Genomic DNA, 19,223 nt, shown 5'->3' on the forward strand with positions numbered 1-19,223 from the left:
CCACAGAAGGGAAACTGCAACTCAGCCACACAGCAGCTTCCGGAAGTGGAGAATAGGCTATTTAGGGGGCTCCTGCTTCACAGACACACCTTTCAAAGTGGGGTCTCCAGGGCCTGGAAGAGGGCGAGCGTGCTGAAGAAAAATCAGCACTTCCTCCCTACTCCCTCCCCACACCTGGCTTTCTTGACTCTCCCCACAAAAATAGCTGTAATCATTCCTTGTAAACAAGGACAAGATCAAGGTCAAGCGTGCGAAAGTGAGGGCCTGTGTCCCTGTGAACACATGTGAACACACGTGAATCATGTCGTCCCCACTGCCTCAGGACCAGAAGCCCAGAAGCCAGCTGGTCTTCAGGGCGTGGGCTGTATACAACTCTCTCTGCGCAGCCCTGCAGATGAGCTCCTGAATGTGCCTTGGCAGAGCTGGATGGGGATTAGGTGTCCCACCATGGGGGTAGGAGGGAAGGGGCAAAGGACAGGAAGACTGTAACCCCCAGTGTGTCACACTGGACTCTTAACAGGTGAAGAGAGAAGAATGGCTTACTAGGCATCCCCTTCATTCCTCCAGCCCTCTCCCCCTAGGCTTCACCCTGGACAGAGAGACAGATAAAAACATTTTATTTAAAAATATAAAACTGGCCTTATTCCTCCTAACTGCTCGCACCCCCAATTATCTCCACAAAGAACTATAAATGGGTAGGGGCATGTGCACAGCTGTCTCAGCTCTAATGACTCCAGTCCTTCTTTCCACCCTCCTTTCTCCCTTTCATACAATTAAGACATTGGTCCTTTGTCCTTTCCCCAAGATATCAGAGGGGATACAATACCACAGGAGAGAGGGAGGGGAAGGGTAGAAAAGAGAGCTATCTGTTGTCACTCTCTATTCCTATCTCCAGGGACCAAACAGGTTATCTGGATTCTAAGCAAATGATTTGCCTGTCCACAAAACCAAATAATAGGGGACAGCTACTCTCTGTGTCCTAGATCAAGAAAGATATGAATGTCCAGGGTATTGTTTAGGGTCCTTCTTCAGTATATAGCCTCATCCATATTGTCATCACTGTCACCCCCAAAGTCTTCTCCATTGTCAAAATATGACATGATGTAATCAGTTTCCTGAAATAGAAAGAAAGAAAGGAAGGAAGAAAGGTATGTCGGCATGCTTTCAGCATTCTCCTTCATCCCTGTGTACCAGTCCCCTTCCCTCCTAATCACAGCATTCCAGGCCTATAGTTCACTCCGCATTCAAGCTGTAGTTCACTCTTGAGAAGAGCCTAGGGACAGGTAAAGTGGAGGGTGCAAACCTTTGGAGGCACTATCTCCTTTGGCCCTCTAGCTTTCCGAAGTTGAGATCCCCAAAGCTTATGAGTGGAAGAAAGGGGGCCTGAGAATGAAAGGAGGTCCCCTTCACCTCTTCATGCTCTTCTTCATCATACTCCTCTTCTTCTTCCTCTTCCTTCTCTTCTTCTTCTTCTTTCTCCTCATCTTCCTCTGAAGTCACTTCTTCTTCCTTCTTCTCCAGGGTCTTATGTGAAGATGAATAGGAAGAGGAACTCAGCTCACAGAAGGGAAAAATTGAGGCACACATGGGCCAAAGGTGGTCTCTATGAGCATTTCTTCCTTACCTCTAGTTTCTGTATTGTTTCCTCCTTATCTTCTGTGGTCTTAGGGGGCCTCTTGGGGAGTAGGATGGTGGTCCCTGGTGAGAGGATCAAAAGGTGAACCATCAAAGCAAACTTCCTAGATAGCGTTCTACCCCACCCTCTTGCATAGACCATGTCACTCTGCTGCCCTCATGTGGCCACCATGGCACCCAGCAACAATACGGGGTAGACTGGGTAGGTAGGAATTAGGAGGGCAGGCAAGACCACCAGCAGCCTTGGCCCTACAGCTGATGAAGGAAACCTCTCCTTTCCCTCCTTTTTCTAGATACACTCACGCTCCTTCTGTAGCTTCCGTACTCGGATCTTTAGCTCCCGGGGTAGACGTCGCCAATCTAGGAATAGCGGGAATGTAAAAGTCAGCAAGACTCTGCCCTGGGGTGCCCTGTGAATGATGACTCTTTGAAAGGACAGGTAAGGATTAGGGTTAAGGGTGAGGAAGGAAGGGGCTGGGTCAAAGTTGCTTGGAACAAAACTGTGGCTTGGATGCCTCCAGAGGAGTGGGGGCCATTTAATAGGTTTTTAGGTAGAGTCTGAGAGTGTTTTGGAGCACATCTAAGGCTCCTGAATAGGGTGAAGATGGAGACAGAGGAGGGTGGAGAGGGTGGTGGCTTGTGGCTTGAGGCATCTCAAGCATTTGAAAGAAGGGAGGTCAATGAAAGGGCCCATCACCTACCAGGGTTCCAATCTATGGCGTTGTCAATCGGCCCTGACATCTGATATTTGTCTGAGTAACGCTCCACATCTGAGGGATCAGAGGTCAAGGGTCAAAGTTTTATCCTTTCAGAGCCCTAGAACAGGGTTCTTCCTGAGGTCCAGCCCTCTCAAAACTCAGAAATTGTCTTTTTCCTCACCCCAGACCCAGAGCCCAGGGGGTCAGCTTCCATGAGGACCTTCAACACTCTTCTAACCTGTCCTTTTGCCACCTCAAATTACAATGTTTTTGTTATCTCCCTTAATGCAAAGGCATGGCTATATTGACTGGTAGTGTGGTACAGTGGAAAGTATACTAGAGCAAGAAACGAGGGTTTCAGTGTTCCCTTTACTCCTCGTTAATGGGACTAACTTAGGCAAGTGTTTCATCGCTCTGAACTTTAGCTTCTAGGGCTTAGTAGGAAAGCACTGGTTGTCAATACATTGAAATACTGTACTTCCACACCAGTTGGTAAATATCCACTATCCCAGACCTCCCAAGTACACCCTGTTCTCCAGTCCCTCCTGGCTCCCCGACCTCTCCATGATCCACAAACCAAAGGGGTAATATTTTAATTACAGGGCTTCTCAGAGACCCCTTCTCAAGTTCTTCTGATTGGTTGGTACCTGCAATATCCAGATTGTTAAAAATTTTAATACATCTCCCCATTTATATCTGTAAAATGGGCATCTTAATACTTAACCTCCTACTGTCCAAGACTATTGTGAGACTCAAAACAAACCATGGATACCATAATGCATTTCAAATGCAGGGGTAATTACTGTGATCTCCCCAGTTAGGCAGTGAGCTTGCTGTGCCTCTTCTGGCCTCTCTGGGCCCCAGCGGTGCTAAGTATAGGGCACTACTCATGGAAGGCACTCAGAACATGATACTAGCATTCCAACTGACCTCTCTTGGGGACAGCAGGCCGGATGAAGTAGGGGAGCTGCCTCATGGCCCCTCGAAGCTCCTGCTTCAGTGCCAGGACATATTCCCCTTCCTCTCCTGAGGGCAGAGGCACTGGGCGGAACTCCAAGGGCTAAGGAGGCAGAGGCAATGGTCAATTCAGGGAGAAAATGCTGGAGTACAAATCTGGGACGGCCACTCCTCTCCCCACAATTCAATCCAATGCTCCCACTGAGCAGAGGACCAAGGCAAATGGGTGGAGCAACACAGCATTTTGAAAGCTGGGGAGCTGAGAATGTAAAAAGTGAGGGTAGACACTTCCTTGTCTGGAAAACATCCCATATAAGTTGGGAGTATACAGACAGGGAGGGGCAAGATGAGGATGATTTTATGATGGCTCAAGAGGAATCCAGGATCATACACAGTCAGCCAGGGGCATATGGGAGTCTTGGGAAAGGAGGGCAGACACTCACAGGGAAAAGTGGAGAAGGCTGCAGGGTGGGTGGGGGCAAAGCATCCCCCTTCCCAATGCCCACAGCCTCCATGCTGAAGGTCAACTGGCCACGGCCACGACCCCGGCCCCCACCCCGGCTGGCCATGATGGAGGGGGCCTGGGGATTCAGACATCCAAGAGGAAAAACCTGATAAAGACAAAAACACAGAGAAAAAGTACAGTAGAACAGACAGGAAGCCAGGGAGGTACGAGACACTCAATCTTTTCTCCCAGAGACCTGAAAAGCCAGTTTAATTCAACAAATTTTGAGCAGGCATAGTGCCAAGCAAGGTATTTCTAAAAATATAAAATATGGATGAGACACGGTTCCAGCAGGACAGATAATTGCAATATGGTGTGACTGTAGCACAAAGAGGAAAGTGACTAGACCCTTGGATGAAACTTTCCTATGCCCCTAAGTTAATGTGATGTTTATCACCATCTGCATATCTACGTATGATCTTTGAATTCTTTCTCTCCCTCACTTTCCAAACCCAACCAGGCCTAAACTCAATCTAATGCAATGCATTTCAGCAAAACATTTATTAAGCATCTACCATGAGAAAGGTAGTGTGCCAGACACTGGGAGGGAACAGGAATGAGTCATCAGTCTCACTGTCATTTGATTGGGGGTGGGGATGTATGTGATAAGAGCCATTACAATCAAGTTGATCTTTTTTTTTTTTTTTTCTTGTGGTATGCGGGCCTCCCTCTGCCGTGGCCTCTCCCGGAGCACAGGCTCCGGACACGCAGGCCCAGCGGCCATGGCTCACGGGCCCAGCCGCTCCGTGGCATGTGGGATCCTCCCAGACCGGGGCGCGAACCCGGTTCCCCTGCATCGGCAGGGGGACGCGCAACCACTGCGCCACCAGGGAAGCCCAAGTTGATCTTTTTAAACACCACCTGGAAACACAGAATCTTAGAATTGGAAGGACCCATGGAGTCTTCTAGCCCAAACACCCTCCCAGTACAGTACTACCCTCTGTAAGTTGTTGGTCATTCAGCTTCTGGTGGCATTTTCCTAAAGAGAGGGTGTCCATTTTCCTCCAAGGCAGCCCATTCCACTGTGATCAACTGTGAGGAATTGAAAGTTCCTCCTGCTACCGTAACTGAACTTTGCCTCTTGTCACCATTTTTGAGAAGCCAGTCAGATAGCATGGGGGATAAAGAAAGTCATCAAATGAAAATGAAACTTGAAGGAAATGAAATCCCAGTAGCAGAGAAGATACCTAGCACCCAGATCTTGGCTTCTAATACCATTTTCCAATAAAAGGAACCAGGGCTTCTTGGAGAAATGGCCGATTCTAGGACTGGGGCAGGAAATATACAAGATGAGACTGAAGCATCTTGTAGTGCCAGAAAGTAAGAAAGTGCTCAAAAAAACAATACACACATTGATGGGGCTGTGTCAAAGGAGCATAAGAGTTGACTGAAAGAGCTCCCAATGGCCAAAGCCTGAACAATTTGAGCAATAACGTAGTATTGGATTATAACACCAAAGTATAAAATAAATATCCAAGAGACCATACTGATATAAATAAATGTTTGAACAAATTAATACATGGTAGAGAAAAAACAAATTTCTCATGCAGAATTCCAAATAAATTATGTAGATTCCACCCTAAAAAGAGAGAGTGTAATTCCCCACTCCTTAAGTATGGCCTGTGTATAGGGAACTCTGTCCAAAACAATTTTGGAAAGGTGGGGGCAGTAACTTTACAGTGTAGAAACTGGACAAGCATTACTTCAGTCAGATGACCAAGGTTTCAACATGAACAAAATTAAATCATATTGTTAGTATGTACCCTTAATATGATGTGATATCCTCTTCCCCCAAGCTGATATCCCCAGTCTAATCAGGAGAAAAAAGACAACAAATTCCAACAGAGGAGCATCCTATAATATACCTGACCAGTACTCTTCAAAACTGTCAAGGTCATCAAAAACAAGGAAAGTTCACACTTCCATTGTAAAAGAGAGAGAGCTGTCCTAGTGGTGGCCTTCATAAAAACAAAGAAAACCATTCCTTTTGTTTTCTAATTATAGAAGTAGTATATATTTATTTTAGAAAACTTGGAAAAACATAAAGGTATATATAAAAATACCTCTTATTTCATGACCATGATGTAGTAATAATCATTATTAGTATTTGCATATGAATCCTTTCAATTTCAGTTATGTATGTATACGTACATATACATATATGTTTGTGCATGTAAGTATATGTATGTATAGACATATTCAATACATAATAGGGCCATGATAACTAAATGTAATGTGGTAAGCTGGATGGGATTCTGGAACAGAAAAAGAGCATTAGGTAAAACTAAGGAACTCCAAATCAACTATGGACCTTGAATAATTATAATGTATCAATATTTGTTCATTAATTGTAACAAATATACCATATTAATATATGACATTAATAATAGGGGAAACTGGTGCCAGGGCATATGGAAACTTTTGGTACTATCTGCTCAGTTTTTCTGTAAATCTAAAACTGTTTTAAGAAATAAATTTTCTTAATAAAAAAAAGCAAGAAACTTAAGTAGCAATTCAAAATTCACAGTTTCTCAGACATTCCTTGTCTTTCATTACCCTGACAGTTTTAAGGGGTACTGGTTAGAAGTATTATAGGATGCTCCTCTGTTTGAATTTTTCTGATGTTTTTCTCTTGATTAGACTGGGGTTGTGTGTTTCGGGGAGGAAGATCACAGAGATAAAGAGCCATTTTCATCACATCATATTAAGGGCACATACTAACAATATGTTAGCTATGGAGCAATAAGAGACAATATAGTATAGAATTGTGATCTCTTAAATTAGTGATTCATAATATAATTCCTCTCACGGAAAGCTAAGAGGACTGGGATGGTGAGGGGAGGCTTTAGGAATCACAAGGTCTCAAGTTTGGAACAGACCTTAGATATCATGTATTCATTCATTCATTCTTTCAACAAATATTTATTGAGCATCTACCATATGCCAGACGTAATGCTAGACAATGGGGATCATATTGAATCCTCTACTTTAGACCTGCATCCTTCCTTTGATAAACTATATTTAGTAAATTGTTATCCACCTTCGATTTAAACTTTTTAGTAGAAGAACTCCCTCTCTCACTTTGCAGGTCATTCCATTTTTGGATATTTGTTCTTCAATCAATATTTAACAAATAAAACAAGAAATACATGGCTCAACAAAATGCACTCCACTAAAGATTAGTTAGGGGGAAAAAAGATTTTAAAATATGTACAAAGTAATCTGTCTTGTCAAACACATACACCCATCCAGATATATGAATTAAAAAGTTGTTCTTGAAGGATATACAACAAAAATTAACATTGGTTAATTGGAGGTGATGGGTTTTTGGTTTTTTTTGATGATGTGTATTTTATGGTTTTTTTTTTCCTGTACTGAATAGGTGCTGCTTTTGTAATAAGAAAAAAATATTCATAAAAAAATTAAAAATATAGTGAAACAGCATAGTAGATGAGATTAACAATATGCAGCAGGAAGGAGAGGTGGGAAAATGTGTGCCTGAGGAACTGGAAAGTTTCAAGTCCAAGTGCCAAGAAAAATGTCAGGAAAAGATGGCTGTTAGTTAATAGATTAAACTGTGATCTGACTTAAAGAACACATTAGAGGAGAGAGGATGTCTTACAGACACTAGAGAAGTAGTAAGAATTTGCCACCATGTCTTCAGGCCCTTTCCAGGGAAAAGACACTCTAACTAGCCGGCTTAGATGTCTTTCCACCTGATAGATACAATTCTAGCAATGGACACAGGAGCTGTTTTGACTGCAAAGCAGTGAGGAGTTAAGAAAAGGCCATGAGCTTTCAGGTTAGACAAATCTAACTCCATTTCCACATACTAACCAAGTGACCCTCAAGGATGTGGGGTAAAAAGAAGACAAAATTTTAGTTAATTAAGGCACTAAACTGGTGGTTGGGAAACTGTAAACTATCTGGACCCCACTCAGCTCAGGAATCTACAATGAGTCTCTTCTATTTAAGATTGTGATTGAGTCTTTTTTTTTTTTGCGGTACGCGGGCCTCTCACCGCTGTGGCCTTTCCAGTTGCGGAGCACAGGCTCCGGACGCGCAGGCCCAGCGGCCATGGCTCACGGGCCCAGCCGCTCCGCGGCATGTGGGATCCTCCCGGACCGGGGCACGAACCCGCGTCCCCTGCATCGGCAGGCGGACTCTCAACCACTGCGCCACCAGGGAAGCCCAAGTCTAAATTCTTGAAGATGTTTAAGGTTTCCCATAACCTGGTCCCAGACTGCTCCTCCATAAACATCAATCCTCCCTAGTGTTTACCCCTGTACTCTCCTTCCCCTGCAAACAACAACATCTCATATACATTATACTCATTCCCAATTAAGCATAACTGTGTGATGTGGTAGAAGTTACTATGAAGCAGGTTTCAACAGAACATACAGAAAAACAATTACATCAAATTTAAGAAAGGCAGTACATGTAGTGGTTAAGAACATGGATTTGAATCCCAGTTCAGTCATTTTCTAGCTATACAACCTTCAGCAATTTATTTAATAACTGTAAACCTGTTTCCTTATCTGTAAAATGGGAATAATAATAATTTAAAAACCATCTAAATTCATTCAATGAATACTTACTGAGTTCTTATTAAGTGCCAGGCACTGTTCTAAGTGCTAGGGATGTATCAGTGAGCAAAATGGACAAAAAACTCCTGCACCCATGGAGTTTAAATGGAGCTTACATTCTAGTGGCGCTCTCAGTATACAAATGTTTCAAGCCAGGAGACTGGGTGAGATACCTAAAGGAGTGGATGTGAAGAGAGAAAAGAAGAGATCCAGGGACTGAGGCCTGGAGCACTCTAATGTTTACAGTTTGCTATATTTGTAATAAGTAAGACAAGGAGTTAACACTCATATTAGAACTCATGGAAATCCAAACAAAAAAAAATCATCCCAATAGAATAAATGTGCAAAGAACATGAATAGATTAAATGTGCAAATAGGCAATTAAAAAAAGAATAGCCAATAAAACCATTCTTTACCTGTGAAATTGACAAAGATTTAAAAAATAATCAGGCTGCCATGGGTTTTTTTGAGATGGACACTCTCATACCTTACTGGGAGGACTATAAACACAGTCTTTTGGGGGAGCAATTTGACCACTTGAATCTATAGCCTATTAAAAGTTCATATCCTCAACCCAGTAATCCCACTTTAAACACTTATCCTAAAGAAATCATCAGATATATAGTCAGAGATATAAGTAAAAGCATGTTTATCAAAGAGCTATCCATGGTAGCACAAATTCTGAAATAACCTAAATGGTCCAACAAAAAAATGAATGGTTAAAAAAAAATCAAACATCCATCTTAGTCTATTATGTAGACATAATAATTATTTCAAATAATATTTAAAGGCAGAAAATGTTCACAATATAATGTAAAGTGGGGGAAGCATGATATAAAGTTGTATTTGTTGTATGGCCCTATGTGTGTAATATATACACAAACACACAGATGTATACATATGTATACAAGCAGAAAATAAATTGAAAGGATACATATTAAAATAATAACACTATATCACAGTCATGAAATAATAGATATTTTATACCTTTATGTATTTCCAAGTTTTCTAGGATAAATGTATATTACTTCTATAATCAGAAAACAAAAGGGATGATTTTCTTTATCTTTAAGAATGTTACCACTAGGACAGCTCTTCCTCTTTTACAGTGGAATGCATTTTGTTGAACCACATATCCGTTTTATTTGTTAGATACCGATTGAAGAACAAAGTGAGATAGGAAGTTCTCTTACTAAGAAGTTTAAACTGAAGCTGGATAACCATTTACTAAATATGGTTTATCAAAGGAAGGATGCATATCTAAAGTAGAGGATTCACTATGATCCCCATTGTCTAGCATTATGTCTGGCATATAGTAGATGCTCAATAAATATTTGCTTAAAAATGAATGAATGAATGAATACATGATTTCTAAGGTCTGTTCCAAACTTGAGACTTTGTGATTCCTAAAGCCTCCCCTCACCATCCCAGTCCTCTTAGCTTTCTCCCTTCTCTGGACTGTGGGAGCAATTATATTATGAACCACTAATTTAAGAGGTCATAATTATATACTGTATTGTATTTTGTTTTATCTTTTATTAATTTTTGCCTAATTACATCAGGAGTTTAAATTCTTCCTCCCCAATTAATTCCATCCAATTAACCTTTATTGGGCACTGTGTATTAAATATTAGAACCTGCCCTACAAAACCTTATATTCTAAAAAGAATAGAAACATTAAAGAGGGATTGAGTACTAAGTGCTCCAACAGAGGTATGCCTAAAATGCTATCGTCAGACTGGGGAATAATTAATTCTGCAAAAAAAGGTGAACCAGGAAAGCTACAGGTAAAGGTAACATTTCATCAGAGTCTTGATAGATAACAGGAGTTTGTCAGGCTCTTAATAGTAATAGATTTAGGGGAAGCTGACGCCATAGCAAAGAGTCAGAGGTACCAGAGTGAGTCTTTCACTTTCTCCTTTAATATATCTCCCTTTTGCGCGAAAGAAAACTACGTTTCTCTGGTACACAATCAACAGAGCAATGGGAGCACAGAGGAAAAAGGGGTAGGGAACTAGAAGGGGGCTGATCCAACAGGCTGCCGGAAAGCGTCTATCTAGCTAGCAGCTTGGCCCTGGTGAACTAGTTCGGAAGGTGTGGAGCGGAACCAGGTCAGAGCCACCAAGTCGGGGCCTTACCTGCTGCCCCTCCCCCACGCGGAAAACACGCCGCAGCCAACTTGAAATTTGCTGGTCTTCCTCAAGCTGTTGGCGTTCTAGGTCCGCCTCCCAGAGCTCCCCATTGGTGAGTTCTCCCGGCCAATCTTGGAGAAGCCAAGGAGGGAGGTCCGCCCACTTGAAGCTGAGGAGGGGAGGGAGGGAGTTCGCCGGAACTCAGGCTAGAAAAGCCGGGTGAGGAGAGAGATGGAGTTGCAGAATCAACCAGGGGTCAAGTCATTTCACACCTCATCTCAGATGGAGGATCCCCCTGGCTAGCGACAGTTCACAGAGGGAACCTGACTCTCACATCTCACCGAGGGACTCTGTTGAGGGAGCTTCCACAGAGAAATGAACCTCTGTGAAACCTGCTTCTTAAGGGTCGTTCTTTTTGTGACTCTGTCTTCACGCTGGGCCTCTCCTCCGTTACTCCAACCTTCCCTTCAATCCTGCACTGCCTCCCTCCAGCACCACCAATGAATATTTCTTTTCTAGAAAAATGTTTTCCTGTGGGTTGCTGCCATGTCTGTGAGAAGATGGAAAGAGGGTTTGGGAAAGGAAGAATTAGGAATCAGATAACCAGAGTTGAGGAGACAGGGAAGGAATCCAGTGTTTCCTGCATTTCCCACTGCCTTCCAGTTCCTCCTAGCCCTTGGTAAAAGGGGGCACGGTGGGAGGAGGAGTCCCACTTTCGCAAAAAACAAACAGAGGGAAAGAGTTCAGAGTAGAGATAGAATCTAGGAGTTAGTCAAGAACAATAACCCAGACGTCAGAGAAAATGACCCTGGGAGTGAAGCCTCTGGACTGGGAAGGCTGTAGGTGGAGTGGCAAGCACCAAGTCTTTGGAATAGGACAGAAACAGAGCTGTGAGGCTTTGGAGAGCTTGCTTAACTTTACTAAGTCTCAGTTTCTTCATCTATAACAAGAAAATAATTCCTACTTTATAGTGTTGTTGTGAGGATTGGAGATAATGTATGTAAAGTACTTGGCACATGGTTGGTTTCCAATAAAGGGCAGCTAGTAAAAATGGGTAGCTTCCCTGCAAATATTTCTCTCTCCCCCTTCTCCAGGAACATTGTATCTTGTGTCTGGTGGCCTCCAGCCTCTGAATTACCTCAGGTGAGTTTTCCAAATCCTTAGGATTTTTTCCTCACTCCCCCTCCCACTCCCCCTGGCGCCTTCCAGCTGGACACAAACTCATTCCTAAAATATGCAGATGGAAGCTATGGTAACCATGGAGACAGGGCAGATGGTGAGGAGAGGCAGAGACAGACAGTGAGAGAAACCGACTGCTACAGACAGGGAGAAGAAGACTTTAAGGAGCGATTCAAACAGAGACCTTTAAGCGAGATGGAAAAATAATGATTCTAAGCAAGACTGAGAGTAAAGAGATGCAATGAGAGAGGATGTGTTACAAGGTTCACTCTTCTCTGCCCCTTTTCTATCTCTCTCCTTCCCACCCCTCCAAGAATATGGAGAGGAGACAACTGGGAATGCCCCTTGCTGTACCTAAAAATGACCCCAGATATCCAACCTCCTCATACTTATCTAAGAGGTCTGTACAAGGGAGCTGAGGTCCAAGTTTATTTGTGGTACATGTTCCGTTTTGGGGGAGGTGGAATGAAGATGTATCACTGTGTGACTCCAGCTCCCCCTGACATTTAAACTACGAGAAGGCAGCCACAACTCTTGCCTCTCTCTGCACAGTAAGGACCCCGGCTGTGGATCGCCATCGCCTCTCTCCACCCCTCTGCACAGTGTGCCATGTGCTGTGTGTGGCAGGTCAGATCTGGCGCACAGGCGCGCATCAACACACCAAGCTCGGAGAATGGGGATCTGCTGAAGCTCAACGAAGAACTAGGATGGTCCCAGTCTGGGTCGCGGAGGAGTCTCCTAAGGAACACTTAGGTTTGTTGTGACTGAGGGGAGGTCGGCTAAGCAAGGGAAGTCAGGATTGGAGCCTCTAGCTTTTGAGGGTTTATGTGTGCATGGGTGGGGTAACGGTTTGATGCCCGACGCCCCCACCCTCAGAGACTAGGCTATAAATAGAGAGGCAGAGCTCCGCCCCCCCCCCTCAGCTTCTCTCCTCCCGAGCCGGCGCTGTGCCCGGGGCGCACCGGGAGGAGGGACCAGGATTCTGTGCCCGGGCGCAGATACTGACACCCAGGGAATCCGGGTGCCCACCCCCACGCCATGTGGGCCCCCAGGAACCCGGCTCCGCCACCCCAGCTGCCCCGTGGCCCTGGCCTCAGTCCTGGCCCGGAGGAGATTCTGCGGACTTACAGGTATCTATTTGGGTGCAGCGCCTGGGAAGGGGAAAGAGCAAGGAGTGATGGGGAATGTAGCAGGGGCAAAAGAAACCCGCAATTCTCCCCCCACCCGTTTTAGGTCCCAAACGCAAGCTGCCTCCCTCCCCCCATTCAGTTTGTGGGGCTGTGGCAACCTAAAAGAGGTTAGGAATGGGACTGTGTGTGAATGTATGGGTGCATGTGTGTCGGGGGGTGGCGTTCAGCATCCTAGGAAGGGGGATTCCAAGTACGGATAAGAAAAGGGGGATGCTGGAAAGGTCTGATAAGCCGTGGGGTGAGGGTGGCGGTGCGGATATCCCTGCGCGTGCACGTACGCATTTGCACTGGCGCTCGTCCTTCAGTGCGGGTGCACCCTTCCCACCTCCTCAGGCATGCGCTGGGGGGATGGGGGCGGCTCAAGGCAGGAGTTAGAAGGACTGTGTGCAGTGCCGGGGAGATCTCCCCCGACCCACGCCGGTCCTTCCACCAGTGCCTCAGTTTCCCTGCCTGAATCAGTAAATAAGATCTTTCTCTTTTTTGCAGGGATTGGCTTCGCCACTGAGCCTTCGGGCCTCTGCCAGCCACCACCCCCAATCCCCTAGCCATCCTCGGCAGGTCCCAGTCCCGGCTCCATCGGTGCTTTCGCCCCAGCGGCAGCTATGCTGCACACCGAGGGCCACGCTCTTCTTCGGGCCGTGGGTCAGGGTAAGCTACGCTTGGCCCGTTTGCTTCTGGAGGGGGGCGCCTACGTGAATGAGGGTGATGCCCAAGGGGAGACTGCGCTAATGGCGGCCTGTCGGGCCCGCTACGACGACCCCCAGAACAAGGCGCGCATGGTACGCTACCTTCTGGAGCAAGGCGCGGACCCCAACATCGCAGATCGCCTAGGGCGCACGGCGCTTATGCACGCTTGCGCCGGCGGCGGGGGCGCAGCGGTGGCCTCCCTGCTCCTTGCCCATGGCGCAGACCCTTCAGTCCGAGATCACGCTGGCGCCTCGGCGCTTGTCCACGCCCTGGACCGCGGGGATCGCGAGACCCTTGCCACGCTGCTGGACGCCTGTAAGGCCAAGGGTACGGAGGTCATCATCATCACCACCGACACCTCGCCCTCGGGCACCAAGAAGACCCGGCAGTATCTCAATTCCCCACCGTCCCCGGGGGTGGAGGACCCCGCTCCCGCTCCTCCTAGCCCGGGGGTCTGCACATCGCCTTCGGAAATCCAACTGCAGACTGCAGGAGTAGGAGGACAGGGATTGTTATCCCCTCGCGCCCAGGAAGAAGAGGAGAAGCGGGACGTATTTGAATTCCCTCTTCCTAAGCCCCCCGATGACCCCTCCCCTTCTGAGCCACTCCCCAAACCACCCCGTCATCCTCCAAAACCACTCAAAAGGCTCAACTCCGAGCCTTGGGGCCTAGTGGCCCCTCCTCAACCGGTCCCTCCTGCCGAAGGGAGGCCGGGAATTGAGCGCCTGACCACCGAATTCAACGGCCTGACCCTGACAGGTCGACCGCGTCTTTCCAGACGTCATAGCACTGAAGGCCCAGAGGATCCGCCCCCGTGGGCGGAGAAAGTGACGGGTGGGGGTCCTCTCTCGCGCCGAAACACAGCGCCAGAAGCTCAGGAGCCTGGCCCCCCTTCAGGGCTGAGGCAGAAACTGAGCCGCATGGAGCCGGTGGAGCTCGATATCCCCGGAAATCTTTGCCCCGACTCGCCGGAGTGCAGCCGCCCGTCCCTGGAGCGCCGCAGATACAGCGCCTCCCCGCTGACCCTCCCTCCAGCCGGCTCTGTTCCCTCCCCGCGCCAGTCCCAGGAGAGTCTGCCTGGGGCTGTGTCTCCGCTGAGCGGGCGGAGGCGGAGTCCGGGGTTGCTGGAGCGGAGGGGCTCGGGGACGTTGCTTCTGGACCACATCGCGCAAACACGGCCTGGTTTCCTGCCCCCGCTCAATGTCAGCCCCCACCCTCCCATCCCTGACATTCGCCCCCAACCCGGAGGTCGGGCGCCTTCGCTGCCCGCCCCTCCCCAGGCGGGGGCGCCAGGCTCTCCCAGGACCAAGCGCAAGTTGGTGAGGCGCCACTCCATGCAGACTGAGCAGATCCGCCTGCTAGGGGGCTTCCAGAGTCTAGGCGGGCCAGGGGAGCCTGGGCGCTGAGAGGAGTGAGAGGAGCCAAGGAGGGTGGGGATCAAGACCTTGGGAAGGGTGGAAGAACCAGCTCACACACACACCTCGGACATAGGGGTCTGTTGCATGTGCTCATGGGCTCAGCGCACGCACACATGGGTAAACATGTGTCTACAAGCACAGTACTCGTACTTGCAGGGAAGGGTAAGTACTCTTATTTATTGGTCATATAGACACATGCACTCATGCCCTGGCCACTTCACATGCATATGGGAATTACTCACACACAGGACCATTTGTGCTAGGGCCCCAAAAGGGTCCCAAGCTCACTCGCATTTGTTCAGAAGCGTTAGGGAGCCCCTACTTATGGGTAGTCTCCAATCTCTTTGACCTCCTGCAATAGTAACCCCTTGCTTTCCATGTATGCCCTGCAACACAGCCCGCTCATGATTTTGGACACTCTACCCTCTTCGTGAATATCCCACCCCATTCTGCAGGTCTTGCTTCTCTCTCCAGGCTTGGCTCCTTGTTCACACCCTGCTTCCAGCCCTAACCACTTTTCAGGATATCTTCTTCACTCTCCTTGGGAATTTCCTGCAGCAATCCCCAGCCTCAGTTCTGCTGCTGCCCTTCCTGCTCTCAGCTTTACTTCTGCAAGCTGCCTCCCTCCCCCCCCCCATTCAGTTTGTGGGGCTGTGGCAACCTAAAAGAGGTTAGGAATGGGACTGTGTGTGAATGTATGGGTGCATGTGTGTCGGGGGGTGGCGTTCAGCATCCTAGGAAGGGGGATTCCAAGTACGGATAAGAAAAGGGGGATGCTGGAAAGGTCTGATAAGCCGTGGGGTGAGGGTGGCGGTGCGGATATCCCTGCGCGTGCACGTACGCATTTGCACTGGCGCTCGTCCTTCAGTGCGGGTGCACCCTTCCCACCTCCTCAGGCATGCGCTGGGGGGATGGGGGCGGCTCAAGGCAGGAGTTAGAAGGACTGTGTGCAGTGCCGGGGAGATCTCCCCCGACCCACGCCGGTCCTTCCACCAGTGCCTCAGTTTCCCTGCCTGAATCAGTAAATAAGATCTTTCTCTTTTTTGCAGGGATTGGCTTCGCCACTGAGCCTTCGGGCCTCTGCCAGCCACCACCCCCAATCCCCTAGCCATCCTCGGCAGGTCCCAGTCCCGGCTCCATCGGTGCTTTCGCCCCAGCGGCAGCTATGCTGCACACCGAGGGCCACGCTCTTCTTCGGGCCGTGGGTCAGGGTAAGCTACGCTTGGCCCGTTTGCTTCTGGAGGGGGGCGCCTACGTGAATGAGGGTGATGCCCAAGGGGAGACTGCGCTAATGGCGGCCTGTCGGGCCCGCTACGACGACCCCCAGAACAAGGCGCGCATGGTACGCTACCTTCTGGAGCAAGGCGCGGACCCCAACATCGCAGATCGCCTAGGGCGCACGGCGCTTATGCACGCTTGCGCCGGCGGCGGGGGCGCAGCGGTGGCCTCCCTGCTCCTTGCCCATGGCGCAGACCCTTCAGTCCGAGATCACGCTGGCGCCTCGGCGCTTGTCCACGCCCTGGACCGCGGGGATCGCGAGACCCTTGCCACGCTGCTGGACGCCTGTAAGGCCAAGGGTACGGAGGTCATCATCATCACCACCGACACCTCGCCCTCGGGCACCAAGAAGACCCGGCAGTATCTCAATTCCCCACCGTCCCCGGGGGTGGAGGACCCCGCTCCCGCTCCTCCTAGCCCGGGGGTCTGCACATCGCCTTCGGAAATCCAACTGCAGACTGCAGGAGTAGGAGGACAGGGATTGTTATCCCCTCGCGCCCAGGAAGAAGAGGAGAAGCGGGACGTATTTGAATTCCCTCTTCCTAAGCCCCCCGATGACCCCTCCCCTTCTGAGCCACTCCCCAAACCACCCCGTCATCCTCCAAAACCACTCAAAAGGCTCAACTCCGAGCCTTGGGGCCTAGTGGCCCCTCCTCAACCGGTCCCTCCTGCCGAAGGGAGGCCGGGAATTGAGCGCCTGACCACCGAATTCAACGGCCTGACCCTGACAGGTCGACCGCGTCTTTCCAGACGTCATAGCACTGAAGGCCCAGAGGATCCGCCCCCGTGGGCGGAGAAAGTGACGGGTGGGGGTCCTCTCTCGCGCCGAAACACAGCGCCAGAAGCTCAGGAGCCTGGCCCCCCTTCAGGGCTGAGGCAGAAACTGAGCCGCATGGAGCCGGTGGAGCTCGATATCCCCGGAAATCTTTGCCCCGACTCGCCGGAGTGCAGCCGCCCGTCCCTGGAGCGCCGCAGATACAGCGCCTCCCCGCTGACCCTCCCTCCAGCCGGCTCTGTTCCCTCCCCGCGCCAGTCCCAGGAGAGTCTGCCTGGGGCTGTGTCTCCGCTGAGCGGGCGGAGGCGGAGTCCGGGGTTGCTGGAGCGGAGGGGCTCGGGGACGTTGCTTCTGGACCACATCGCGCAAACACGGCCTGGTTTCCTGCCCCCGCTCAATGTCAGCCCCCACCCTCCCATCCCTGACATTCGCCCCCAACCCGGAGGTCGGGCGCCTTCGCTGCCCGCCCCTCCCCAGGCGGGGGCGCCAGGCTCTCCCAGGACCAAGCGCAAGTTGGTGAGGCGCCACTCCATGCAGACTGAGCAGATCCGCCTGCTAGGGGGCTTCCAGAGTCTAGGCGGGCCAGGGGAGCCTGGGCGCTGAGAGGAGTGAGAGGAGCCAAGGAGGGTGGGGATCAAGACCTTGGGAAGGGTGGAAGAACCAGCTCACACACACACCTCGGACATAGGGGTCTGTTGCATGTGCTCATGGGCTCAGCGCACGCACACATGGGTAAACATGTGTCTACAAGCACAGTACTCGTACTTGCAGGGAAGGGTAAGTACTCTTATTTATTGGTCATATAGACACATGCACTCATGCCCTGGCCACTTCACATGCATATGGGAATTACTCACACACAGGACCATTTGTGCTAGGGCCCCAAAAGGGTCCCAAGCTCACTCGCATTTGTTCAGAAGCGTTAGGGAGCCCCTACTTATGGGTAGTCTCCAATCTCTTTGACCTCCTGCAATAGTAACCCCTTGCTTTCCATGTATGCCCTGCAACACAGCCCGCTCATGATTTTGGACACTCTACCCTCTTCGTGAATATCCCACCCCATTCTGCAGGTCTTGCTTCTCTCTCCAGGCTTGGCTCCTTGTTCACACCCTGCTTCCAGCCCTAACCACTTTTCAGGATATCTTCTTCACTCTCCTTGGGAATTTCCTGCAGCAATCCCCAGCCTCAGTTCTGCTGCTGCCCTTCCTGCTCTCAGCTTTACTTCTCAGCTTCCTGCTTTTTCTTCCCATCCTGTTCCCCCAACCAATACAACAGGTTTTCTCATTTTTCCAGGAGGTGGGTCATGGGCTCTAAGCTGCTGTTCTGTCTGTCTGAGCTTATGAACACCCCCACAGGTAGAAGTGGGGAGTAACCCTAAATCACTCCTCTCTCCACTCGACATATCAAATAAATGTGTTCAGAAGTCTCTGTTTTGTCACTTCTGCTGGGGGTGGAGGGTGTGGGGAATGAGAAATAGGGAGGGAGGGTGATGCTAACTATAGCTATAATGATCTAGGGGATACTTCGAGGTTCCAGACACCTTCTTTCCAGGAGACCAACTGTGGTTGTAGAAGAAAAGGCAAGTGTCCCATGTCCTGAAGGTTTTAAGCCATCTGATAGGTTTTCATTTCCCTCAGTCTCCCCTATGTCCATCCTCAAATTCTTTAACTTAAGATTCCTACAAAGAATCCCTCCCTCCACCATCAGCAGATATATCCCAATAGATTAACTGTCCCTCTCTCAAGCTTCCTATGTCTTGACCACTCACAGTTTTTCCTTGGGGGCCTAACTTTTATCTCACCAGGTGCATTTCATCCATTTTCTTCTACTTCTTGCTTCTGTTTCCCCATCCTTGAGTTCTGAGCTACTGTAGGGTGGAGAGAGAGAGTGAGAGAGGAATCGTATAATCTCGCCTAGGTAAAAATGGTATGATAGTCAACTGACAAACGTGTGTGTGTGTGTGTGTGTGTGTGCGTGTGCGCGTAAAAGTAATTGGAGGAACCCAGCCTGACAGGTACCTGTGAACGAAGGTACCTGTCTTAATCTGTCCCCCTGGACCTTTCAGCTTGCTGGTTTTCTTCCTATAATCTAACTCTTCCTTGCTCTAATGAGAGGTATGGGAGCAACCCATTCTACTCTTTCTTACTCCCTCCCTCAACTTAGAATAGGTGAAATCAGAAAAT

General features: G+C 49.0%; 3 protein-coding genes across 3 annotated transcripts; 2 read left to right on the forward strand and 1 right to left on the reverse strand.

Moving 5' to 3' along the window:
- Positions 1 to 584: 584 nt before the first annotated feature.
- On the reverse strand, positions 585 to 12,270 carry POLR3GL (RNA polymerase III subunit GL). Its single transcript, XM_007130766.4, has 9 exons — positions 12,231 to 12,270; positions 10,520 to 10,713; positions 3,734 to 3,901; positions 3,264 to 3,393; positions 2,337 to 2,405; positions 1,939 to 1,995; positions 1,625 to 1,698; positions 1,411 to 1,524; positions 585 to 1,115 (listed from the first exon to the last, which is right to left on the reverse strand). The coding sequence occupies exons 1-9, from the start codon at positions 12,268 to 12,270 to the stop codon at positions 1,029 to 1,031; spliced, it is 933 nt and encodes a 310-aa protein (XP_007130828.2). The 3' UTR covers positions 585 to 1,028.
- A 102-nt stretch (positions 12,271 to 12,372) lies between these two features.
- LOC102981399 (ankyrin repeat domain-containing protein 34A) lies at positions 12,373 to 15,580 on the forward strand. The gene is made up of 3 exons (XM_007130767.3): positions 12,373 to 12,822; positions 12,926 to 12,989; positions 13,369 to 15,580. Exon 3 carries the CDS (start codon positions 13,485 to 13,487, stop codon positions 14,973 to 14,975), a length of 1,491 nt encoding a protein of 496 aa, XP_007130829.1. The 5' UTR covers positions 12,373 to 12,822; positions 12,926 to 12,989; positions 13,369 to 13,484; the 3' UTR covers positions 14,976 to 15,580.
- Positions 15,581 to 16,100: 520 nt separating this feature from the next.
- LOC112063838 (ankyrin repeat domain-containing protein 34A) lies at positions 16,101 to 18,458 on the forward strand. Its single transcript, XM_024119647.3, has one exon. It carries the CDS (start codon positions 16,153 to 16,155, stop codon positions 17,641 to 17,643), a length of 1,491 nt encoding a protein of 496 aa, XP_023975415.1. The 5' UTR covers positions 16,101 to 16,152; the 3' UTR covers positions 17,644 to 18,458.
- The last annotated feature ends 765 nt before the right edge of the window (positions 18,459 to 19,223 follow it).

Source organism: Physeter macrocephalus, chromosome 4 (genome assembly GCF_002837175.3).
Source record: "Physeter macrocephalus isolate SW-GA chromosome 4, ASM283717v5, whole genome shotgun sequence".
Taxonomy (NCBI): Eukaryota; Metazoa; Chordata; class Mammalia; order Artiodactyla; family Physeteridae; genus Physeter; species Physeter macrocephalus.

Coding starts and splice junctions, on each gene's coding strand:
- LOC102981399 (XM_007130767.3), top strand. CDS start 13,485: ATGCTGCACACCGAGGGCCACGCTCTTCTTCGGGCCGTGGGTCAGGGT.
- POLR3GL (XM_007130766.4), bottom strand. CDS start 12,270: ATGGCGATCCACAGCCGGGGTCCTTACTGTGCAGAGAGAG. Junction 10,714..12,230: donor TCCTTACTGTGCAGAGAGAG/GCAAGAGTTGTG, acceptor TTCTAGCCTGAG/TTCCGGCGAACTCCCTCCCT. Junction 3,902..10,519: donor GCGTGGGGGAGGGGCAGCAG/GTAAGGCCCCGA, acceptor TGTCTTTATCAG/GTTTTTCCTCTTGGATGTCT.
- LOC112063838 (XM_024119647.3), top strand. CDS start 16,153: ATGCTGCACACCGAGGGCCACGCTCTTCTTCGGGCCGTGGGTCAGGGT.